General features: G+C 36.2%; 2 protein-coding genes across 6 annotated transcripts; one reads left to right on the top strand and one right to left on the bottom strand.

Annotated features, from left to right (window-relative positions):
- The first annotated feature begins 177 nt into the window (after nucleotides 1-177).
- On the top strand, nucleotides 178-14,409 carry Exo70 (Exocyst 70). The gene is made up of 17 exons (XM_053743941.2): nucleotides 178-463; nucleotides 624-789; nucleotides 1,326-1,453; nucleotides 2,028-2,102; nucleotides 2,765-2,882; nucleotides 3,269-3,480; nucleotides 3,788-3,852; nucleotides 4,669-4,769; nucleotides 5,746-5,936; nucleotides 6,633-6,803; nucleotides 7,709-7,847; nucleotides 8,207-8,302; nucleotides 8,910-9,016; nucleotides 9,499-9,605; nucleotides 10,386-10,479; nucleotides 10,908-11,102; nucleotides 11,934-14,409. Exons 1-17 carry the CDS (start codon nucleotides 416-418, stop codon nucleotides 11,973-11,975), a joined length of 2,055 nt encoding a protein of 684 aa, XP_053599916.1. The 5' UTR covers nucleotides 178-415; the 3' UTR covers nucleotides 11,976-14,409.
- Nucleotides 12,753-21,879, bottom strand: LOC128669244 (uncharacterized). Of its 5 annotated transcripts, XM_053743936.1 has the most exons (17): nucleotides 21,700-21,879; nucleotides 21,402-21,573; nucleotides 21,119-21,301; nucleotides 20,586-20,834; nucleotides 20,183-20,306; nucleotides 19,674-19,844; nucleotides 19,331-19,445; nucleotides 19,003-19,199; nucleotides 18,667-18,822; nucleotides 18,331-18,378; nucleotides 18,129-18,238; nucleotides 17,857-17,992; nucleotides 17,465-17,631; nucleotides 16,862-17,019; nucleotides 16,255-16,360; nucleotides 15,121-15,141; nucleotides 12,753-12,829 (listed from the first exon to the last, which is right to left on the bottom strand). In XM_053743936.1, the coding sequence occupies exons 1-17, from the start codon at nucleotides 21,723-21,725 to the stop codon at nucleotides 12,788-12,790; spliced, it is 2,181 nt and encodes a 726-aa protein (XP_053599911.1). In that variant the 5' UTR covers nucleotides 21,726-21,879; the 3' UTR covers nucleotides 12,753-12,787. The 5 variants fall into 5 exon arrangements, with proteins under 5 accessions (XP_053599911.1, XP_053599910.1, XP_053599913.1 ...); XM_053743935.2 differs by having other exon boundaries at nucleotides 12,753-15,141; XM_053743938.1 differs by lacking the exon at nucleotides 15,121-15,141.
- Between the last annotated feature and the right edge of the window lie 1,285 nt (nucleotides 21,880-23,164).

Genomic DNA, 23,164 nt, shown 5'->3' with positions numbered 1-23,164 from the left:
TAATTAATTATAGATTGACTAAGTTTACATTGATGATAATGATGATGATTTTAAATTACTACAACCCTTGCTAAGATGCCTGGTATACCTACCTTCACTGCCAGCTGTCAAAATTCGTGCACCAACGTCTAACGCTTTTTAGTTTTATCGGCGGTCATTGGTCTAGTAGTAATTATGGACCAATGACCGTTGTTTACACACATAGCAGGTATTGGTTTATATATGTCATCATGTGTCATGCATGTGAATGTGTCAATCAAACTAACAAACATGCAACAAAGTTCAGTTTTGACTTTTGTTAAATGAAATGTATTAGGTACCTACCTAGATTTTAATTTACTATATTCAATTACATACATTTTAGGCAATATTTACAACGTTATTTCAGTCGTGATAAGTAACAGTTTGTGACAAAATGCTAGCAGTGGAGAAAAAGTTCGAAATAGAGATGAAGTTGAAAAAGGTTTGTTTTCACTTTTACATTACTTACAGTGGGCGTTTATCTGCGATGTTTTATTTTTTTATCAGCCAAAACACTATAGAGACGTGATTAGCCCCTAATAAGTGTTTCTCTTGCTTCTATAATAATTTAGAGCTTATTCTATATGATAATCTTGTTGTAGGAGATGAGTAACATACAGGAGTTGAAAGCGGCGGCCAATCGCAGCTCAGCCTTGGCCAGTGATGTTTGTAATGTACTTGGGGCTTGTGAACAGCGGCTGCAACAGTTGGAGACTGCAGTGCTGCCATTGTATGGAGACACGGCTAGGCTACAGCATATACATCACAGTTAGTGACAAAATATAATAAATATAAATAAAGAAATATATTAGGACAAATCACACAGATTGAGCTAGCCCCAAAGTAAGTTCGAGACTTGTGTTATGGGATACTAACTCAATGATACTATATTTTAGAACAAATATATATATAGATAAACATCCAAGACCCGGGCCAATCAGAAAAAGATAATTTTCCATTATGACCCGACCAGCGATTGAACCTCTCGGTTCAGTGGCAAGAACTTTACCACTCTGCCACTGAGGTCGACAAAAATAAGAATAGATTCATACTTTTGACAACTTATAAAAAAGTTATAAAATATACTAGTGTGCAATGTACTAGGATCTGTACTAGTACCCAATAGAAGATCTGACTCGGGCTTTGCGGTTTCGCAACCCCAAACACAACCGGGAACAACAGGAACTTGGAAAGGTGGAATCACCTGCCGCCATATCACGGAGGTGCTTTAAGTACACCTCCATATTCCAGTATATGGTATATGTTTTCAAACAAGATATTTTCAAATCAATTTGTTATAACAGATATGGAGAGAACTGTGAATGCTCTGGACCATGTGATCAACTACTACATGGTGTCCAGAGAGCAGGCAGACCTTATTCAAGCAGGACCTCACACTTCTAATACTGAGTCACTGAACATATATTTGGAGGTATATTCGTCATTTCTAGTACCCAATGTAACCATTAGCATCAACAAAAATATAAAAAATTAAATTAGTTTTGTATGGTTCAGTATTGAAGACAATCATTGTAATGTAATTTCTTGTATTATTTTTGACCTTGTATTTTATTATACTAGAGAAAAAAAAATATTGGTAAGCAGCTATATTAGAGAAAAAAATATTGGTAAGTCTTTTGCTAGAATAGGCACCACTGTTTAAACAAGATTCTTTTGTAATTTTTGACACAAGCTTTTATTGTTGTTAGAGAGATTTCATTGCATTCAATGTGCAACAAAAAAATCGTGTCTGTGCAGTAAACCGTTGCAGAGTTCCCATATCTGAAGCCGTTCCTGGTTGCACCATCTGGCCATGCTTATCATAAAAAAGCATTGTCAAACTAAACATGCATGCACAAAATTTCAGCTCAATCGGTTGAAGATATCTGCTTCAAACTCGGGTTGCAAGATTCTACACAAGACATAGGGACATTAGTAGATATATTAGGGGCATTAAACTTGTAAAAAGATGTAGGTCACTATTATTTTCTATCTTTCTTTCACAGGCCTTGGACAAACTGGCAGAAGCACAGACATATTTCAACAAGAATAATCCTCAAAGTGTTGAGTTGGAGAATATTGTAAGTAACGCCATTTTGGTGGTCGTTCAAATCAAAAAGGGACCTTATGGCACCCGGTAATTACTCCATTATTGCCATTGCTTTATATTCGAACAACAACAATAAAGACTTGCGGTGGCGGTGGTGACAAGCGGTGGTGGTGTAATGGCTAAGAAAGGTCCCAGGTTCGAATCCTACTCGAGCCACATGAGTTTGTATATCAATCTGACTCATGTATAGTTAGTTTAGTTTAGTTTTCATAGACCACCACTCGCTTCCGGTGAAGGAAAACATCGTGAGGAAACCTGCACACTGGTTGACTTAACTTGTGTGTGAAATGGAGAAGGCAATGGGCAAACCACTCCATTAATAATGCCAAGAAAGTTGTTGTGTGTGTTTCATTCCGCATAATGACCACGACCCTCAGCCATGAGGAATACGACTATGAAGAATAAAGACTTACGTGCCAGCCGCCATAAGGTCCCTTTTGAGTTGGACAACCACATTTTTATACCATTAAAGTTAAATAAAGCTAGTTGATTGATTGAATTAAGTTTATTGCTTATAACAAAGAAAAAAGTGCAGTAATTAAATTATAATGATTTTACCTTTTCAATCATGAATTCTATTACAGTTTAAATTATTCTTTTCAATTGAATCACCTTTTCAATTAAATGTTTTAGAATCAGCTGTATAACACTGGTGTGCTGAAGCTGGAGAATGCGTTTGAGGATATGCTGAGTAGGCAGACCAGACCTCTGTCTCCCACCACACTCATGGATATGATTGCCTTAGAAGATGGTTCGTATACAAGTAATTTTGTTCTTGTGCTAGATTTAAATTATAATCAGCACTCGGTTCACAATCATAACCTGTTTTGATATACCTTTTGACTATGTACATTATGTACTTTTATATATTATTTGAAAAAAAAAACACTACTACTTTTTATTATGGTTTCACCCGAGCGAAGCCAGGGCGAGCCGCTAGTATGATTGTAACATATCAAACTTGATTGCGTAAAAATGTGTTTCGAATGTTTATTAGGGCTAGTTGGCAAATAACTTCAGGCAAATTTATCAAGCAGTTAGTTGAACTTTTGATGGTCTGTCTGATATCTGTGACAATGCAATTCGAAATTTTATCATCAAGAAACATGAGTAAAAGCAAAGCCTATCTCACGTCAGACTCAAGTGTGGACAGCGTGAGCGTGAGCGGCAGCGGGTCCACGTCGGCGTCGTCGCTGGAGCCGCTGCGGCTGGCGGCCACGTGGCTGAGCGCCGCCGGCCGCGCGCCCAGCGCCGCGCTGCTCAGCTTGCGGGCGCCCGCCGCCAACAACTCCCTGGTTGCCTTCAAGGATTACCTCCGCTCCCGGTCTATGGCTGCCTCGCCGTTGATGGTGAGTTATGTGGATTGTCATGACAGATTCAAGTGTAGCTAGCGGCAGCGGCTCCCCGACATTTTTCTATAAAGTTGTGGTACGATACGCGGGGCTGAGGCAGACGGAGTGGGGAAGGGTTCCTGTCATTAATGTCAGATTCAAGCATAAGCAGCGGCAGCGGGTCCAACACATGTCTCTAAAGTAGTGTGTCGTTACGTCGGGCTAAAGCAATCACTTAAAAAAATCTCATTCAAATGGCTTCTAGTGAGAACTTTGATTTAAATTTACTTGACATGATAATTTGTTAGATTTTTTGTTGTTACAGAGGGCTAAGAATATTCTTAATCGATCCGATAGTACAAATAGGAGGACAAGCAAAATTCAGAAAGTGTAAGTATTTTCTTAATATTTTCTGTAGTCTCAAGACCGAGAAGGATGCCGTTCACTAATAGAGATCTATTCCCAGGAATGGTATTTTCTGACTTATTTCTCCGCGTTTATTCATTAGATCCATGACACAAACAAGACGACCTCGGTGGCGCAGTGGTAAAGTGCTTACCTCCGAGCCGAGAGGTCCCGGGTTCGATCCCCGGTCGGGTCATGATGGAAAGTGATCTTTTTCATGCCCGGGTGTTTCATTTTCTTAGATGTTTATCTATATATGTATTTGTTATAAAATTAGTATCTTTGAGTCAGCATCCCATAACACAAGTTTCGAACTTACTTTGGGGCTAGCTCAATCTGTGTGATTTGTCCGTATATATTTATATTAAATACATACAGTTGTCCATCAACCACTTACCAACACTTCTATTTACATCTGTTTCGATTTTATTTTTAGTTTTTTTTTTTTTACTATTTTTGTGTTAAGTGCCAGCTGAAAATCAGCGCTGTGGCGTCTAACACAAAGCTGAGCTGGGATCCTGTTCGGCATAGATCTCATTAGTTTAAAACAAAAGTTTTAAACAAAAAACAAAATTTTAAAGAAAATCTGGAATCTAGCGGGAACTGAACCCTCGACCAGAATATTTTCATCTCATCATTGTCAAAATTAGTTAAAAAGCATGTGTGACGAGTACAAAACCATATGATTAAATGATTCCTACACTTTCCTGTTTTTCACGGGCCAAAACCCGGAGATTGGAATATGGTCCTTACGATAATACACATATCATATGATGATGAGGTTATGTTCCTTTGTTGTAGATTAGAGAAACGCGCCAACAAGATCATGTTGAAAGCATCGCAAACGTTGGAACAATCTACCGGCCTCGCCATTGGACCGCGGCGATCTGTCAGCGAATTATGTAAGTTATTTCTATCTCTCTCTCTCATCTGAGCGGGCTTCAGATTTCATTCCCGGCCAAATACGTCGACGCCGACGCCGGTCCCATGAAATATCGAATAGTGGCCGGCACTAGGTTTTTATTGGCCATTTTTTTATCTGATTTGAAAACGGTTTAACCAAGTTATTAATTTATAATCGAGTTATTATTGCTTCGCTTCGAGCGGAACACTTTCGCAAGGATTAACGCCTCTGAGATTAACCTGGTTACTTCCGACACGCTCATGACAAGACTACGCTGTATATATTTTTTCTTTTTTATCCTTTTGTTTAGGGTTGTTTCGCGTGGCGGGTGGGGGCAAACGCGAAAAATAATTTTGGGTTTAAAATCGTAATGGAAATGCTGTTTACGATATGTATGAAGTTTCAAATTCAACCTGATATCTGAGCCATTTGCTAGCCGGAGTCGACTGACAGAAAACGCACATATGCAAAAAAACTAAACGTAGAAAGTTAAAATTTGGTATTTAGGTTCAGGTTTTTTATTTTTATGCATACAATTTTATGTCATAATTAGACATGGCATACTTTTACTTATCATAATAATAGTGATTGCACATATATTAAATTGGCATAATGTTTTAGGCACAATCTTTTTACGCATACCTACGATAAGCAACAATTTTTAAGCATAATATTCTAAAGCATATTGGCGGCTTATGGGTGGCCCAAGCTACACTATAGGTTTATGCAAATCAAAATTATGGTAAAATACATTAGTCTAAACTACAACTATACTTATGGAAAAGGTATGCCAAAAAATTAATATGTCAAAAAAATATATGTCTAACTCCTTATGCTAAATTAAATTCGGATAAAAAAATTATGCGAAAAAAAGGGATCCCTTAGGTTCATTGGAGAGTGTAGGGACACGACAAGATTTCCAAGACGCAAGCAAAAGCCAGTTCAGCTATATCTACGTCGAGTTTCCTCGTCAGATGGCGAGGAAGGTGGTGAAGCCCTCGAGGAAGTGGAAGCGGAGTTGGCCGGTACACTGGCAGCGGCGCTGTGTCGGTTGGCGAGACACGAGCAACGGCAACTGTTGGGTTTGGTCCCGCTGCAACGCTTGCCCGCTGTCATCTCGCACATCTTGAAGGATTGCTTCCAAATGCTGGCCGCAGATGTCGAGGTACGAGATTATTAACGTTACTGCTTTTTTTTTCAGTGACGTTTCCCCATTTTTGAAAATCGAATCCGAGCAACACTGGCTGCGTTTTTAAAAATTACGTGGAGTAAGGCGCGTTTGTTTGTGTTTTGGTTTACGTTTCTAAGAGGTGGGAAGAATCCATCACTACCTCCAACTTTTTTCATATGCAAGATTTTTATCAAAAATCAATCTAAAATTTCTCCATCGCTGCCCAATTGATTATTTGTAAATCGAGGTACTGAAAGTAAAGTCAAAAGCACATCAAATTACCTGAATGAACCTCTATGGCGTGGTAATAGCGGTGAGTTTGTAATTAATTTAGGCAGGTAGTCGAGAGTCGCATACACACGAGTTGTAAATCGTACTTTCTTTCGATTGATACATAGGGCTTTATTTATATGAAGATAATATAGATATAAATATATTTTTTTAGAAGATTAGATATAAATATATTTTCCAATACATAAATAATTACTATTTAAATGTATTTTTTTAAATAGAATAATATTTTTTGCCAGTCTCATTGCTGTCAATATACACGACGTGCATAAATTCATTGATATTTTGGGTCTTTAATATAACTTACTACGGTGGCTCAGCACGGACGTCTGCCAATCGATCTTAATTATTTTTGGCATAATTAAAAATGCATGGTGTATAATAAATGTGTATGCGCAGCGTGCGTGCGCGCGCGCGCGGCGCGGCGCAGCGCGGTGCTCGGCGGGCGCGGCGGGCGGCGGCTGGCCGCTGCTGGCGCGCCTGCAGCGTCTGCAGCCCGACCTCGAGCGCGCGCTCGCGCCCGCCTCGCCGCAGCCCTACACCGCCATCGTCCTCGCCTGCCAGAACAGCGTACGTGACCACAGCCGACGGCCGCTGCGGCCGCGCGTCATTGACAATTTTTCAAAAGACGACAATCAAAGTTTTACTGACTTTGAAATCATTAATCTGTATTGAGGTCGATATCAATTTTGTGAATGATTGATTTTGGAAATGATTCCTTGCTCAAGAAAATTGACGGATCATGGATGACGACGCGGCCGCAGCGGTCAAAACGCTCGGAGATTCGCCCGTCTACAAAACGGGTGTAACCTGTTTTGATATACTTTTTGACTATGTACATTATGTATATTAATAATATATCAAAGTAATATTATTATTAGAAAAAAAATGTAAGAAACAATAATGATAAGCCCTTCTGGCATGATAGGGACCAATATTGTTCAAATGAATGAGTTTCTTTCGGCAATTCTTCTCAGCAGTGGTCGTTCCGAAATGCCAGTAATTTGTAGCTCGTGAGAAATCACTATTTAATATAAAAATTGCCTGTGAAGGTCCCATTTCTAATTTCAATGATTTGAACATTTTTATATTCATCGATGACCACATATTTTCCAAGTCGACTGATCTAGTGGCACAATTTAATTATATTTAGGTTGACTGTTTACCAAATTGGTACAAAGTGCGGATTTTGTACATTGCGATCAGACAAACTCCATGTAGAAGATCGTATTTATATGTAATTAGGATATATATAATTATTTGATATAATAAACGAAAAAAAAGTTACATTAATAGCATATACAAGGGTAAGGATTTTTGTTATTATTTCTTTCAATTGCCTGACTTAATACTTCAAAAGAATTTAAATATTCTTTCCCCATGTGAATTTCTTCGTCTAATGGTACTAACATTGCATTTCTAAACAAAATATGTCCGTTATTTTGAAATGAAAAATATTTCCGAAAATCTTTCAGTGTCTCCGCACTCTGGAAGAATGGGTTGACGGCATCCGTAACGACTCGGCCGCGGGCGCAGTAGACGGGACAGTACATCAGCTGTGCGTGGCTGCGCTTGCGCATTTACACGCCGCACAGCAACATGTCCATACTATTGGTACTTCATGATATCTAGATTTGAAAAATCGTTCCTACAGAAAGGCAGCTTTGAAGGGTCGGCTGATGTCACCTCTCTGAGAATGGTATTGTTGCCTATCTATCAACTATTACTATTATCTCCGCATGTGCTGGTTGAGTTCCGGGCCATAACGTCGCGGTGAAGCACGGAAAATAACCTCAATATCTTGAAGATTCGGCTGTGATTTTATGACCGGCTGCCTGCCAGGTGAATGCTGTTGTTGCCTATGAACAGTGAAGGCTTTATAACTTTAATTCGCCTCATACGACATCTACAGATACAGACATTGGTCCTATTCTTAGGTATAATGTTGAATGACGTGATTATTGGTTCTCCAGGGCCGGCGCTGGCGACGGAGCCGACGTACTCACGCGCGTCCTCACAGATCACTCACACTAACGATCGAGACGCTGCTTTACTAGCCATTTACATGCGTAAGTATATTTTTAATTAGTTTACGTAATGTTTTCGTGTTACAATATACAGATACGAACCGTGGATACAAAACTTATAAAGGATAAGCATAAATATTTTTTGTTGTATTTTATGATTCTGTTTTTTTTAAATAAAAATTTATGATTTTGATTGTGAAAAACCTAATTCAATTTTCTAAAATTTCCTTATTATAAATGCGAAAGTTTGTGATGACGTATCTGCGTATATTTTGTACGGTTGTTACTCTTTCACGCAAAATCTACTGGACGGATTGTTATGAAATTTGGTACACGGGTAGAATACAACCTGGAATAGCTGGAATAACAGCATACCCTACCCTTTACCTATCCGGCACCCTTTATCCCGAAATTCCCACGGAAGCGAAGCATCAGTACGCAGCTAGTATTTCACATAACTCCAGCTCGATGTGGGTTTGTCATCATCATGAGAAGTTCCTTTCGTTTCTCTCTCTCAATAGCTAATTCCTTCTCTTCTTCGATACGACACGCCCACTTTTTGTATTACTTAACTGATGTAAATATTACTCGGTTTTCCTTTTCTTTTTTTCTTTTACCTTTTTGTGTATTTAATAATTAATTTATCCAGGCAAGGTGTTGGCTCATTTGAACTCAGCGCTTCGCACCAAGAGCGAACAGTATCCAGAGGCGCTCAAAGCGATATTTCTGTTGAACAATACACTCTATTTGTTACAGGTAAGTTGAAACTTTGCATGAAACATAATTGTTGCAAACGAATCCAAATGACAGGATATATATGTTGAAAATTTTCGGTTTTACGTTTGTATTAACGATTTTGTATCCAAGTACCGCAGGCCTAAAAATCTCATTTTTCATTTATTTATGAATACTTATAGACAGATAATATTGCTATCTAATGGGAGGCGATGGGCATTCACGTCTTTGGAAGACGTAAATAGACTAATATAAAAAATAATATATGTAAACTTAACATAACATAGGTAGTTAATTATTATTTACTCGATGTTGCCCTTGGCCTCGCTCCCGTGGGAATTTTAAGATAAAATATAGCCAATAGCAATCTTGGATAATGTACCTTTCCAATGGTGAAAGATTTTTTTAAATCGGTTCGGTAGTTCTGAGTTTACCACCCTCAAACATACAAACTCACAAAGGCTTATATCTTTATTAATAATAAATTATTTATTTTCCCACAGGGTCTTCAGCGTACTGGTTTGCTGGACTTGCTGATGCTAGCGGAGCCTGAATGTGAAACTACTTACCGCAACATGATCCAGGAACACAAGAATGCTTACCTTCAAAGGTAATATATTAACCCCATTATGTATCAAAAAGTTAAAAAATATTTTAGATTAGGACAATTTATTTTATTTTAGATTAGGACAAATCACACAGATTGAGCTAGCCCCAAATTAAGTTCGAAACCTGTGTTATGGGATGCTAACTCAACGATACTATATTTTATACCAAATACATTATATAGATAAACATCCAAGACCCGGGCCAATCAGAAAATAATATTTTCTATCATGACCAGACCGGGGATCGAACCCCGGACCGGTTCAGAGGTCGAGCACTTTACCACTACGCTACCGAGGTCGTAAAATTAAGCTGCATTAGATAAAGGATTAGATTCGACCGTATTATAATGTAATGGTGGCTTTAGTGAGCCGCCATATTAAGCCCCTCATCAATTGGCAAGCAAAACCGTCTATTGTGACATGTCGGTAAAACTTGCCGGTGTGTAAATTACAGTTTTATCAAGTATATAATAGAAAGAGAAGTAGTAGGGCTTCTCTTTCTAATACATACGTGCATCCCTCTCGGCGCAGCTCTATACTTACATGATGTGTTGAATGTGATGTGTTCGCTGATGGATGTAAGATGCTTGTCAGGAGTTGTTTGCGGTTTTGCGAGAATGACGAATGTGAGTCGACTTGCTTAATGTTTCTTTTTCATGTGATATTGTTATAAGATTTTTTCTTTTCTTCCTTTTATAAATACTGTAATAGGATACACAATGTACCGTTGTATTTAAATAGCAATAAATAAATAAAGATATTGTATGGTATTTTTGTTTTAGTTGGAATAAGCTGATAGCTCACACAGTGTTGGACGAGGCGTTGCCTGCTAAAATGAGGGACAAGGACAGACAAGTGTTGAAGGACAAGTTTGCTGTGAGTATTCTTGTAAACAACGTAATATTTATGGGTTTAAATTTATTTTTATTTAATCTGAAATATTTGTTATCCAGTTTGTAATGCCATGAAGCGTCAATGAGAAGTTGGAACATTTTGACGTTTATGTTGTGTGTGCGCGAGACATGTGCACAACACGTAATGTCGGCTACACTCCGAAATTAAACGCCTTTTAAATTATATAATATTTCTTAAAACGCTACAAACTACTGGCATTTCGAAAACTCATTTTAAACAGTGTTGGTCCCATTCATGCCAAAATGGCTTACTATTATTTTAGTATTTATATTATATTTCTCTAGTAGTATAAGGAAAGATCATAGGGAAATTTACGCAGGCGAAGCCGCGAGCAAAAGCTAATTTCTAATAAGTAAATAAAAAGTTAAATAACAATTTTTTCCATGAAGTCCTTCAATCGTGAATGGGAAGAGACTGCTCGTCTCCAACGCGGCTACAGCGTCCCTGATCCGGAACTGAAGGAGGCTCTGAAGCGGGACAACAAGCAGGCGATACTCCCTCCCTACACCGCCTTTTACGAACAATATGCTTCGCTGCCTTTCTCTAAGAACCCTGATAAATATGTCAAGTATAGTCCCGTACAGGTTGGTTTATCTATTTACTTATGTAAATCCATACCAATATTGTTACGAAAACGTAATACTGTATAAAAAAATATCACACGGTTTTTAAACAATAACACTGTGAACCCTATATTCTGTCATGACCAGATATGTTTCAGAAATAACTTAGGGTGAAAGCAATAGTGAGCCGTGTGTTCGTGTTTGCTAGCAGGATAACATTGTTTTGATAACTGATTAGGGGCGTGGCTAACAGTTTTGTTAAGAAAAAATACACGTTTGCCGAAACGAATGGATAACATCCCCCGCGTTGTCTGCGGGGAGGGGAAGTGACTTATTTTGTGTTCGCGCTCACTAGAGAAAGATATTTTTGAAATGAAACAATAACAACAATACGTGCAACAACGGACGGGCGGGTTTGCTAACATGTTTTGTGTTAAAGTGATTTGATATTGTATGAGAATCGGTGGTGGTGTAATGGTTAGACGTCCGCCTGTGGATCGAAAGGTCCCAGGTTCGTATCCTACACGCACCACATTAGTTTGTATACCAATCTGACTCATGTATATTGTATATATATCGTCCACCAATTGCTTCCGGTGAAGGAAAACATCGTGAGGAAACCTGCACAATGGTTGATTCTTATTAACTTGTGTATGAAATGAAGAAGGCAATGGCAAACCACTTCATTAATAATGCCAAGAAAGTTTTCATTCCACGTAATAACCACGACCCTCAGCCATGAGGAATACGACTATGAAGAAGATTTTGATAACAAGAAAAAGGCGCTGCGGATTCGTCTTTACGGACTATAGATATAAGCCTTTGTCTGATTGAAATGTTATTTTATTACAGATCGCGACGCAATTGGACGGTTACTTCGACGAGGCCGCTTAGTAGTTAATATATTACTATTCATCTATATGAATATGCTGTTTACCTGTGAATAATATTATCAGTGATTTGGGGACTCGCTTTTGACCGCTTGCTGATAAGTATCTGATAGCCTTTGTGTAGTAGATCGATCAGCGTCAATTATGTTTTACCAGTTATGGATAGGACTAGGCAATTGCCAGTTAGCCCTATCCAACACTTGTATACATAATTAACGCTGATCGATGTGTTACATATAGTCTTATCTATAAATAAATAAATATATTAGGACAAATCACACAGATTGAGCTAGCCCCAAAGTCAGTTCGAGACTTGTGTTATGAGATACTAACTCAACGATACTATATTTTATAACAAATACGTATATAGATAAACATCCATCTAAGACCTGGGCCAATCAGAAAAAGATCATTTTCCATCATGACCCGACCGGGGATCGAACCCGGGATCTCTCGGTTCAGAGGCAAGCACTTTATCACTGCGCCACCGAGGTCGTCTATCAGATAACAATAAAGTGAAAGTTGTGTAACTGACCCTTGAAATTGTTTCTGTCGGAGTTATATTAGTAAGTAGACGATACGATTTGGCTGATGCAGGTCGACAGAACGGGACGCGCTTAGTTTCTCTCTCTCTTTTGTATACCTGCATCCTTTTCTGTCGGTCGACGTCTGCCAAATAGGATCGTCACGAATAAAATACAGATATAACATTGTTATTCTATAAATATATAAATAAATATTTAAAATTGTTACATAAAAGGTAGTATGTATTAAAAAAATGTTTCAAATAATAACATTTATTACAGCTACAAAGAATCAATCAGTGTTCTTCTTCTTTTTATGCTTTTTCTTCGGCCACTGGAAGAGAAATAAAATTTTCATGACATTCGAGAACACTTTCTTAGTTACACAAATCTATCTGATACGCTCATTAATATTTTGTCCCGCAAACAGAATTTTAGACGTAATTTAAAGTTATAAAAACGCCTATTCACTTTGCAGTTTCACTAGCATTCTGCCAAGGATTCTGCCTTATATGGGTGTTACAAAATAACTGTATATTAAGCCCCTCATCAATTATAGACATACGAAGTTTTAAGATACGCTGCCTTGGGTGGATTTTTTAGGCGAAGTTTGCCTTTGGTGGATTCTATATGCGAAGGTACCTAATAAAATAATAAAATAAAACACTTCTAAAAAGTAATCGTTAGATACGTTCATTATAATAAGTGTTAATTCGCATAAACGATACCCAAGATGACCTACCTTACCACTTCGTATCAAGTCATGACCTCAATTTATGTATTTTTGCATCCCTTACCAGTCGCACGTCAGATTGCAAAGTAAGAAGGCGTTTTAAGTTTGAATTATAATCAGGCTAACATACAACATTGTATCTGTTAATATCGCCAATTTCGACATTGTTCTTACAGTCGAAAAGGTGCTTTTTTAGCGGAAATGGAGACTTCATGCGACGCGACTGTTGCAGTCCTCCGTAACCATTACCCGCCCAATTTAGCTTCTACTCGTAATATATGCCGCCATTTTTTAATTTTTGTAACGCAAAATTATATTATGCAAGCATTCAAGATATCAGATAGATTTGTCATGTTTTTGTAATAGGCAGTGGTCTAAAATCGAAAATTTGATGTTAAAACACCAATTTATATGTTTTGTCAGATTTCTGATCGCTGCCTTGCACGTTGCAAGTTATAAATTTGCAGAAAATGAAGCTAATTTAAATTATAAAAATTATTTGATTTAATCTATATATTTGCATTATTACTAAAACTGTAAAATGCCAAATGATATGATATATTAATATTTATATTTATTTTCTGCACATTTATAGACATTCATTTAGACATTTATTGAAAACGTTAGCGGACATCCAGGCTTGAACATTAAACATTTATTGTGTGTATGAGATCGTCCACAAACGTATTACATGTCATTCATCATGAAACGATAGATAGCACAGACAACTCATACAGTACAATCAACAACTAATTGTCTATGATAATACTATCTAACGCAGACAAGAAAATACTAATATATTTTTGTGTGGACGAAATTCAGATGATATTTGGTATTAATAATGTTATAGATAAAATCGGAGAGATCACATCTAAAAACTTAGTAAATATACAGTTATTTATTTTCTCTGTTGCCCGATCTCTGTTATAACATAAGATTATATAAAAGTAATGTACGATAATATTGTTGATTGTATTGTAAATTTGAAGGTATGCATTTAGCATATAGTATAAATTAATCGGTTCAGTAGTCCATGGTACACTCACGAATAAGATAAAAATTTAGTAATACTAGTGTATATAATACTGGTTACTATTTATACTATATTAGCAATGTTATTAATATATATAATATGGTTTCTTTACCTTTCTTTATCTTTTTGAAATATATCTTTTACTGAAGATTTCCGATGATCTGTTTTGTTTTTTATCAATATCTTATCGTGACTGTAAGTATATTCAGAGGACAAAAAATTTCGAAACCTACGTCCAGGATCTTAGTCGATAGAACAATCAAATTTTGACACCAATAAACTATAAACGCATGAACTTAAAATTAAATATTTGCATAACATAAAATGAAAAGTTTTGAAAAAAAAAATATATCAATCACGTTCAACATGCCGCTTTTACAAAAATGTCACATCGAATATGTGTTTTAAAAAAGTGAAATAATTTGTATAATGTCTCAAGGAAAACTTGCACACTAAAATGTCTTCAGATAAAACATAAAATAAATGTTTTATTCTTATGTGATCTTTTCGGACGGTCTCAGATCTGAAATACGATCGTGAAATGGGACTTTATTATCAATCCAATTCAAACTGACAATACTTTCTATACTTTGTAAAACAAAAAGAAATTATACATACAAATAAAGCCGATATCATGTAGGCATACTTTTCTTGACAAATTCCGTGGACAGAATCGTGTCTTAAGTCAGATTTATTTCACCTTTCTGTAACACCAGTACTGTCATAGTCAACTACGAGCCAATGGGTTCGACTGTCGATCTCTGGACTTGTTAGCTCAATTACCAATGTTTTATGATACAAATTTTACGAATTCCTTTCGACTAGTCGTGCAAAGAATGTGGTTTTCCCATGCCGGTACCTTTCGACCTCGACTCTGCTCCTAGTAATCAAACATACATCATACGCCCATGTGAGTAACGATCGAAAACAAATGGTAATGAACATAATTTACCTTGTTTCGGTCAAGGCGTCGAACCCGGCCATTGATTAATTTAAATCACAGAAAACAGTTATAAAACGCTTTGTCCGCGGTTTCCCGCTTTCAAGAAATCTGTTCAGTAATTTTAGAATTAAACGAGAATAAAAATCCTTATCAAGATTTTTCTGGAGCTGTAACAAAATTTAAATATTATACACATGTGAATTGCAAATATTTAAAGGGAATTTTCGGTAACAAATTTTTTTCTCGTTTATCTTTTGTTCAAAGCTTTGCCCGTCGGTTTACCGCTCAAAATCAATTCGTTCAGTAATTATTGACTTGTGTGAAAGTTACGTTAGCAATTGTGTAGGTTTTATGCCTATAATTGAGAATTGTAGTCTACAACAAGCAAACAAACAAACAAAACAATTTGGTCATCGTTATAAGTATTATACTTTCGCCAAGCATTTTTATGGCGGTAGCGTACGTATTTATGTTTACACAGATTACTTATTTTGTTAGCTATTTTTATAATGCGTCCGCCACCGTCGAATCGTTCTCACGTGGTTGATTAATAATAATATTATTCGATTTATTGAGTGTGGCCACGTTTGGGATTTTTATAGTATTTATTTTTCCATCTGTATTACTCAATAGAGATGGAAAAATATTTCATACAGTACATGTACTGTATGAACTATGACGTTTACTAAAATTGTAATCTTATTTTCATTACAATGATATAAAAAATAAGGTCACGCGACAACATACTAGAATAATAAGAATTAAATCGAATCACCATATCGTATTCTTTGATTGACCCTAGATTGTTAATACTTTTAGCATTAAGACCGTCTAAACATACTTAAATGCAAAATATATTTGTCACATGTTTTCGATTTAAATAATTAAAAAATAAAAATAAGCCTGACCTGTAGAAAAAAAGATAGTTGTCAAACGCCGCTCGATACTTTAATGAAGTAAAAAAAATACGCGAAATTTACCCGTCAAACTTTAGTACTCTTATACAGTACCCAAACGTGTCCCACTCAGTACTAAAACTACAATTCTCACCTTGATGGCCTGCGGCGGTGTTTTCTGCCGCGTGATAGGTTTCTTGGGCTCCTTGGCTAGCTGGTGCGAATGTGGCGTGAAGGATAGAGGGAGAATCTTGCGAAACCTAATAACAAACATTATGTAGAAGTACCAATATGTCCAGATTAAGTAATAGCCTATAGCGCAACCTGGACGCTCAATGGTTGCGGAGGAAACCAGGAAAAAGCTCAGATGAGGAAGAAAACGTAAGCATATTGAATAACTGTGCAGATTTAATGCGAGAAATCACACGTAGTGTGTTATAAAAATGTCCAGTACTGCAGCGCTACACGCTAGGAGTGTTTTCGCAAATAAAAATCCCACAACGCTTATCACATACAAAAACTTGGCATGGTACTACCGCGGTGCACGATGCCTAAAAGGCGGTTTTAGTCATCGTGTCACAAAATCACATGGCCATGCCTTTGTTGTTTTATAAAAGCAGCTGAAAGTTTCTTCATGTGTGTTCATCATTAACGATCTGCGACTGTTGCAAATAACATGTAGCTATGATGGAAAAAATACGGGTTCAAAACCCAGTTCATAATCAGAAGTTCATAGAATATATATGTAATAAATAACTTACTTGTGAAAAGGTAGCAACACGGGCCCTAGTGTTGGTGGCGTTCTGATGCTCTTCGCTTCGTCAGTTTCCAAGAGCTGAGCGCTGTTGAATTCTAGCGTCAATTCTGCGCGTTCTGGAGGCGAAGGCGCATATAATAATGCGTTTGTGCCATGTAAACTCTATAATAAAATAATTAAATAGTTGCAGGACTGCACGTCAGAAAATTTCGCTTTGAAATATCTGAGTTCGAGAGGAGGATTAAACATTCCAAATAGAACTTGATTACAGCAGGTTAGAATTATATTTTTCTTTCTTTATGTCGAATTCAAAAATAAAGCGTTGAGTAGATCTGCTTTTAATTCAGCTGACATTACACAATGAAGTTTCTGTGAATAGATATCCGAATATATCTCATATTCAGGCAAAAACATGAAGCAACACGCCATCCAAGACCACGTTATTGCCTGGCGCGTTTACGCAAGTAAATTAAAAAATAAACATTTTTTTTAAACTGTTAGGCAAACGTGCATAGTATTTGTAAGAAACACACAACAAACACCCAATAAGAAATCACTGATGAGTTGTCGAATTTTATAACATTATCAAGAAGATACAACCACGTACATCATGTTGCAGGACGTAATGCCCGGGCATGAGTCCTTCCAATTGATTCAGCAGGCTGTGCAGTCTGTTAGCAGCTATAGATGTCAGATCGCCGTGAATGCGCGTGTACTCGTCTTTGTGTATGTTGTCTATGGTCACTATGTCGCCTGTACAGCTGTCTATGCGCACTGCGAATATAAAAAGTTCAGTGAAGATTTTAAAGTTATGTCAAATTATTACATCATAATGCTTTCATTTTCAATCATGAAAACACGCTACGCGTGTCGCGCTGAAGTTTGAACTTCATTCATATAAAACGCTAGGCCTATTTTCTCGAAATGACTACAGAAAACACGCACTCTTTCACGAAGGGATTTTCTAGTGTTGGTACTAATCTCTTTGGGATTACTCACCGTTTAAAAGAGAGGCATTCTTTCTTAATGCCAAAGAAAGTGCAGAGCTGGCTATCTTCGCTGGCGATTGCTGCATTCCCCCCAGTTCTAACTGGTACTCTGGTATTGGTTCTAACACCAGTTCACCCTCTTCTCCCTGCAATATACCCATGAGACTCGTCAAACTCGTGAATAATCAAAAACTAATTATAATTTGCCAGGAAAAATAAGTTAAAGAGTTGGAATCAAAAATATATTTCAATGCAAAAAATTTAAATCGATAATAAACTCACTTTTATTTTATGCGAGCAGTGTATTATGATGGTATGTTGTTCTTTTGAAGTGTTATTTTTAACGAGCCATTTCCTGTATGAACGCGGTGGGGGTATCGTGACGTCTGTGTCTGAAACGAAAGTTGTTTTTTTTTTTTAATTTATGATACGTGTAAAACACATATCTGTTGGAAACAGTATCTCGTTGACAGAGCATACTTACTATTTCGTCCAAAGCTGATAGCATACTTACTTTTACATCTCTTACGCTCTATTAGGAAAGGCAGCACAAAAAGAAAAAAAAAATATCAGAGTAAATTTTGATTTCCTTGTATTAAATACTATTATTTTCTTACTAGGTAGGTTTTTATGTGCCATGGTTGGGCTGAAATCAACTCCCATTTCAAGAATCACTTTTTCAAATAAAAAAAAAATGAGCCCGCTTATTCATAAAAAGTTAAAGCATACTACACTATATATTGCATCATTCTGTCAATGTCATGAATAAAAGGCTAGACTTTTAAGCTTTTGCTATAATTAACTTGCTATAGTTTCTTACCTTTACATGTGCAATTATAGTGTCCTATTTCATCTGTTGACTTGTCTTTTTCAGTATTTTCATTGTTCGGTTGGGATATATATTTTATATTTAGATTGTCCGGTTGTATTTCATTTGTTTCTGTTTCCGATGAGGGGAGGTTTTCTGATTCACTGGCTAAAGAAGAAAGAAGATGTCAGAAGATAATTATGAACATATTCTTCTCTGAAACATTCTTACTTTTAAGGTTTAATAACAAAAGTTAGCACCGTAATAAACACTTTAAATTTATAGGGAAAAATAAGGAAAAGATTCGGAACCTTATATCTTTACACACTTATTTATATGGTAACTCACCTCTGACATCAATAAACAAATGGTTTTCATCTTCGTCACTGCTAATAGACATTCTGTCAACATTAATCTGTTTATTTCTGCCACTTTCTCTTGTTTTCGCTTCTTTTTTGCTCGACGGTGACTGTATTTTGCTTTTTTCTAAAGATTGTTGTTCTTTCTCTTGCTGTTTCAGTTCTAACTTCATTCGTTCCATAGGACTAGAAACATAAATGAAATCACCATGGAAATTAAATTCTATAGTTATGTGTACGAAAAAATGTAAAAATAATATAAAATTCAGTTTTCAATTAAAGGACACATTGTTTAATAAAATTTTTCGATATCTTACGGTACAAGCGCGAACTCTAGAAGATGACGAAACGCTTTGTAAGTTCGGACCATGGCAGGCTCTCGATATGTGGCAAACTGACTGCCTAATATAACTACATTGCTTTTATCACCATCTACAACAAATAGAAAAATACATGTATATTTACTTAAGAATAATACTAGTGGGCACCTGAAGTTTCATGAAAAAGTTTTGCTATAAGTATATCGACTGATCATGAATTTCCTAAATTGCACAACAACTTTACACAACGGCGAAAATTTAAATCGAAATGAGAACATGTAAAAAGCTAAAGAGTTATTATTTACAGCAAAACAGATAATAATTGATTGAAAGAACTTACCAGGGCTAATAGCCTCGCACACAGACACGGGAATCATCCAACATCTATCAATCTCCACTAAGCATTTGAGCGCATTCTCGCTCGCAACGAATCTCACGCCTGAGTCCAGTGCCCATTGAGATAGCTCCCGATGCACCTCTGTTAGCGGCAGCATGGTTACTGATTGTTCGTCTGTAATTATTTATATATTATTAGCGGCTCAGCTTCACTCGGGTAAATATATACTAAATTTTACACCTAAAACCTAAACCTTCCTTTGAAATCATACAATCTAATAGGTGAAAATCGCATGAAAATCCGTGCAAGTTTTTGTGTTACGTGAGTTAAATGAGAATAGACAGACAGACACAGCAGAGGATTTTGTTTTATAATATATTTCCCATGGTAATTTCGGGATAAAAAGTACCCTGCACTTGGAGCGAAGCCCCGGGGCGCAGCAATTTCGGTATATAACTTTGTCTCATAAAATATTTTAAAATTTCCGAGTTAAATAAATGTATGCTACATACTTGGAAGTATAAACCCTGTGGGATGTTTGTTGCATGGTTTTAGTATTGGACCAGGTCTCATTATAGTTATCTTCTTCTGGATATGAACTGGAAAGTTGCTTTGTGGCAAATCTTTAATATTTACCTATAAAAATTTGGATAATAGTTACATATCTTACTTACTACAAAGATTATCACACATTTATTTATTTACAGTTTCTCACAAATACACAGTCACCATATTTTTATAACAGCAACATATATTTTTTTAAATTGTGATGCAGATACAAAGTTCGAAATTAAAAGTTAGGAAATGTTAAAGTTAGATTTTTAATCAATAACAATATGAAAATAATATTTTATTTACTAAAAATGCTGTTTTAACAGGGTTTTATTTGAATTCTAAGTAAGTATTACAGCTTACCTTCTTCAAATTCTTTTGGAAAATCATTTCACAATGATTATTAGGAATTTCCAAAGGAATTTGTGCAGCCAATTTGTATGTTTTAGGGAATGATTGCATTCTATTGGCTTTGATGTTAAACTCTGCTTCATACACTGTTTCAATCGTTGGTTTCGGACGTAAGGATCTTGAGCAGTGTACATTTGTCCAGAGCACTTTGGCCCATTCTTTGTATTCTTGTTGTTCTTTGGCATACAAATCTTTCAATTCCTAGGCAAAAATTATTAGTTTAGTTAATTTTGCTGTTGATATTGATTTATCCAGTTGTGTGGAGTATAGTAACAAGATTCTAAATGAACATCTGAATATTTATTTCAAATTCTATTTTCAAAAAAATCTTGTATATAAGGCTACTAATAACATTTATTAATTCACAAAAGTAATTTTCTAAAAAGTCTATTTTAATTTACATTGCTGTAAAATCATAAAGAGAAATGGCAAGATTGTTACATATCAGGATTTGTAAGAAAAAAAATGAGTTTATTACAACTTACCTCAAATTTCTTATGGTCCTGCTTAGTAGGTCTGGGTATAAACTCCTTTTCCAAAATTGTTGGATGACTATAGCACATTACTTTTAAGCACTGGTAATGTTGCAGACCATTTAATGAGGACAGTTTCGGGTATGGTGGTAGGGGCCGAAGGCCTGGCACAAAAACACGATGCTGACGTTCTTGCTAGAAATGACGAAATACAAATTTTAATATTATGATTAAATTAATGATTAAATTTTTTAATAAATTTTCCAATAAATTAATGCTTTAAAAGAGTTACTACCTGAGGCTTCCTTTTGAATATGTCGTCCCAATCAAATACAGGCTTATTTCTCTCATCTTCAGAGTCACTAGAGAGCGTAGGGTCACGGAATGTGTTTCGAAGTATCCTCTCGGTGACAGAGTTGTCCATTTCCTGCTCAGTGATAAAATGTCGATCTGGTAGTGTCGAACACCTGGAATTAAAAGGTTAAATAACAAGTTTTCTCTTCTATAAGCTTCTTTAGCCTCAATAGGAAATTGTTGAATGTAAAATGAAATGTGCTGTCGATAGAATTAACCTTACTGCAAATAAAACTTACCAGTCGTATTGTTTTATATGTTCCATATTTAGGTTGATACACTATACATATATATTTGTTAACATATCTTTAAAGTAAGAATAACTACCTATCTAAGTATTGTTATGTGATCGATATTTTCGTATTAAAAACCCACACACGAGCCGCACCTCCTAACTTCAAAATAAAAACACTTCTTTTTCTTCGTTTTTGCAGTTCTGACATTGACATACAGACAACAGTTTTAATGACATTGACAGATCATTATTTTTCATTTCGTCGTAGGTAAACGTACATTTGATTCGATTATGAAAGCACTTAACTACTACTACACCGCTGCAATTCAAAATCCAATAAAGTCATTTTAATCCGTAATAATAATAATAACGTTCTGTATAGGCATTTAATTAGTTTGTTAGCTTCAACACTATTTTCTTGGTTTATGTAATCCCAGCCTTCTACAAATTTATCACTTGGCAATAGCGGGAAAACTGAACATAATGAAATACCTAGTTCTTTGGACTTTTTTATAACTGTAAACTAGTAAGTAGTACATACCGTACACACATAAATATGCAGTTGAGGTTTTAAAGTTGGCAAGTTATTTTTTTCATGAATTGGACCACTGAACTCTGCTGTGGTCCAACTATTTTTAAAGTTGGACAACTGCGCAATGAAAGTCCCTATTTGGACTGATTGTAGGTAGGCAACCTATATTTCGTATGCATGTTTGTGCGTACATGCTCAAATAAACATGCGTATACATACTTAGGTATATATATTTTGTACATACAAAATAGGCATATTTTAAGCAAATGAAATTTTGGAAAAGATGTTCGAATGGTTAATGTTGTTTTAATACAAAATAGTATAAGGAGGTTGAAATATTCACAGTTTTCATATTTGTATTAGAAATCCATACTCCACAGGACTTTTTAAAATAATTCGAAACTTTGCAACGTATAGGTACTTTCTTCGAAAAAACGTTTTTGGCGAAAAGAAAACTGACAAAAGCCACAACTCTAAATATTCTGAAGACCTGGGCTGCATTTTACACGTCATAATAAAACACACAGCTTTACGACCTCCCGAAATCATCGTTCAAAAATGAGGAAATCACACGATCCGTGAGTCGTGGCAGCCGTGAGCATCATCATTCGCGTCACGTGTGATCTACCGCCGCAACGACTCGATATTGAATCCGCTTTCCGCATATCCACGGACACACAGACCGCACGCGTCTATTGAGCTCTTTATTGTTGGAGACTTGAGAAGGGTTCCCTTTCTTGACTACTAATAAATAAAGTGAATTTATTTTTAGTCTGATAATTAGTTTTATGCTTACGTCTTCACATAAATTAACTATACTAGATTGGTCTGTGTTTTTTGCTACCTAGTACCTCTAAAAAAGTAGAGACTGAGCTTAGCTAACGTGGAAGTACGGTATTCCTTTAACTATGTACTTATATGTACGGAACTATATTCT

This window comes from Plodia interpunctella, chromosome 4, assembly GCF_027563975.2.
Source record: "Plodia interpunctella isolate USDA-ARS_2022_Savannah chromosome 4, ilPloInte3.2, whole genome shotgun sequence".
Lineage (NCBI taxonomy): Eukaryota > Metazoa > Arthropoda > Insecta > Lepidoptera > Pyralidae > Plodia > Plodia interpunctella.
This window is presented reverse-complemented; position numbering and strand designations above follow the sequence as displayed.